This window comes from Bidens hawaiensis, unplaced genomic scaffold (genome assembly GCF_021521415.1).
Source record: "Bidens hawaiensis isolate Kalapana, Puna unplaced genomic scaffold, B.hawaiensis_p1.1 tig00057431_1, whole genome shotgun sequence".
In the NCBI taxonomy this organism is placed as follows: domain Eukaryota; kingdom Viridiplantae; phylum Streptophyta; class Magnoliopsida; order Asterales; family Asteraceae; genus Bidens; species Bidens hawaiensis.
The window spans coordinates 5,940-8,127 of record NW_027500361.1 but is presented as its reverse complement, the minus strand read 5'-3'; the positions used below and the strand labels follow the sequence as shown (position 1 = coordinate 8,127).

General features: G+C 39.9%; 1 protein-coding gene across 1 annotated transcript; it reads left to right on the top strand.

The window, feature by feature from the left end:
* Positions 1-580: 580 nt before the first annotated feature.
* On the top strand, positions 581-1,651 carry LOC143601876 (putative receptor-like serine/threonine-protein kinase At4g34500). Its single transcript, XM_077079160.1, has one exon. The coding sequence runs from the start codon at positions 581-583 to the stop codon at positions 1,649-1,651; it is 1,071 nt and encodes a 356-aa protein (XP_076935275.1).
* Positions 1,652-2,188: the final 537 nt, after the last annotated feature.

The window sequence follows — 2,188 nt, the reverse complement described above, 5'->3', positions numbered from 1 at the left end:
TTAACGCGTTCTCTGACACGTTACGCATGTGCCAATATTGGTTATGTGACTGTTGTCGCGTTACGCACGTATCGGCACTGGTTATGCGTCCGTTGCACCGTTACGCCCGTACCTGCATCAGTTATGCGTTTGTCGACGTTGATGTACACTGGCATATGTTAAGCGTCTGATGCCCCGTTACCCGCTTACACCTGTTGGGTTACACGCTTACCGACAATGGTGAATCGTTCGATGCCGCATTATGCGTGTACCGGCTCTGATTAGGTGTTCGATTACGCATTACGTGCGTACCGGCACCGAGTTGCGCATGTACCATTGTACCGGCTCTAGGTTGCGCTTCCTTGTTCCTGTTGTCGCGTTATGCATTTACAGACGCTGGGCTGCCCGTCCCATATAAACTCATTTGGACCCATTTGAAAAATAAAACCAACCCATTCTGACTCGTTTTGTTAAAAAGGGTTGTCTCAATCAATCTACTCAGACCCATTTATTAGGAAATAACGTGACATGATTATACATTATTACATTACTAGTATTAGTTTAATTTACTCTGGTTGTTTTCTTGATACAGTGAAACCCCATGTCTAATTTAAACTTGGAGTACTCTTCTGTGAGAACCAAACTTGAACATATAGTATTTCCACTTGAAGATATAGTAACAGCCACCCATAATTTCGCTGAAGAAAATCTCTTAAAACGAGGTAAAGTTGTAGATGTTTACAAAGGAAAACTCCTTCGGTTCAACGAATGCATTAATGTTGTTATACGAAGGTTCATCAATCAGAAATACGAGAAAATAAGAAACAAGTTCTATGTCGAAATTGAAATGCTTAGTCGTTGTAAGCATCCCAACCTACTAACCCTTCTTGGCTTTTGTGATGAAGATTCTGAGATGATTCTTGTTTTTGAGGGTGATTTTGAAGGAGCCCTTGATAGATATTTGGGAAGAACCGGTGAAATGGCTAACTTCACTTGGGAGCAGCGAATTCGCATCTGCCTCGATGTTGCAAATGGATTGAAGTACTTACTCGACAACATGGATGACAAATCAAGTATGATATATGAAGAATTGCAGAGTGCAAATATCTTATTGGACAAGAACTGGACCGCAAAGATAGCTAACTTTGGAATCGCCAAATTCATGGATGACAAATCAAGTATGATACATCAAGGAATACAGAGTGAAAATGGCTTATTGGACATTAATTTGTACACAAAGATAGCTGACTTTAGAATCACCAAATTCAAGGACAAAAATAATATTGGAGGCACCTATATGTACCTGGATTCAAATCATGTGATGATGCATAGAGAATCGAATCATGTTTACTCTCTTGGAGTGATTTTATCTGAGATCCTAACTGGGAAGTTGGCTGATGCCAAGGGGCCAAATAATTTCAACTTACGGCGACGGGGCTTTAATGTAGGAAAGCAAAAAGGAATTGCAGATCCTAATATCATGGAAGAAGTTCAAGAGTGCAGTCTAAGAAAAGGACCTAATCAAGATTCTTTGGATACATTTTTCAAAATCACAAATCAATGTTTGGCATACGCCCCAAGCGAACGCCCTACATTGGGAGTTGTCATTGACTCCCTTGAGAAATCATTACACTTTCAAGTAAGTAAATGTTTCAAGTTAAAGAGTTCTTAAATATATTTGCTAGTAAGTACTAAGTAGGGCTGTATATGAGCCGAGCTAGGCCCAGCTCGACTCGAACTCAACTTGAGCCAGCTCGGCTTGATTTTATTTAACAAGCTGTGACACTTAGCTTGAGCTTGGCTCATACAAAGCTCATTCTTGGTGTTTTGTCATTGGAACACATTCCATCATATTCCTCTTTCTTTATCTCATAAAGCATAGAAATTAACATGTCCAACCCTTATATGCTACAATCAATCAAACTTATCTTAGGCTCTCAAAAAACATGTTGGTCAACCTATTTTCACAAGGGTTTGTAAGCTCGGTCAAGGGACACTAGTATGTTAAAAGAGAAACATGTCATTGTGGTCAAATGCTTGTTAGTTCATCTGGTGTAGGTCTCTTCCAAGACCTCCTTCCATTAGAATGTAAGACACCTCACTTCAATTTAAAAATCGAACATTACTTTTAATTTAAATTGTAGACTCGTCACCAACCGAGCACGACCTTATACTCCCCCTCAAGTTGGAGCGTGTAAGTCACGAACGC

Bases quoted from the DNA above. Each gene is read 5' to 3' on its own strand.
- LOC143601876 (XM_077079160.1), top strand. From the start codon at position 581: ATGTCTAATTTAAACTTGGAGTACTCTTCTGTGAGAACCAAACTTGAA.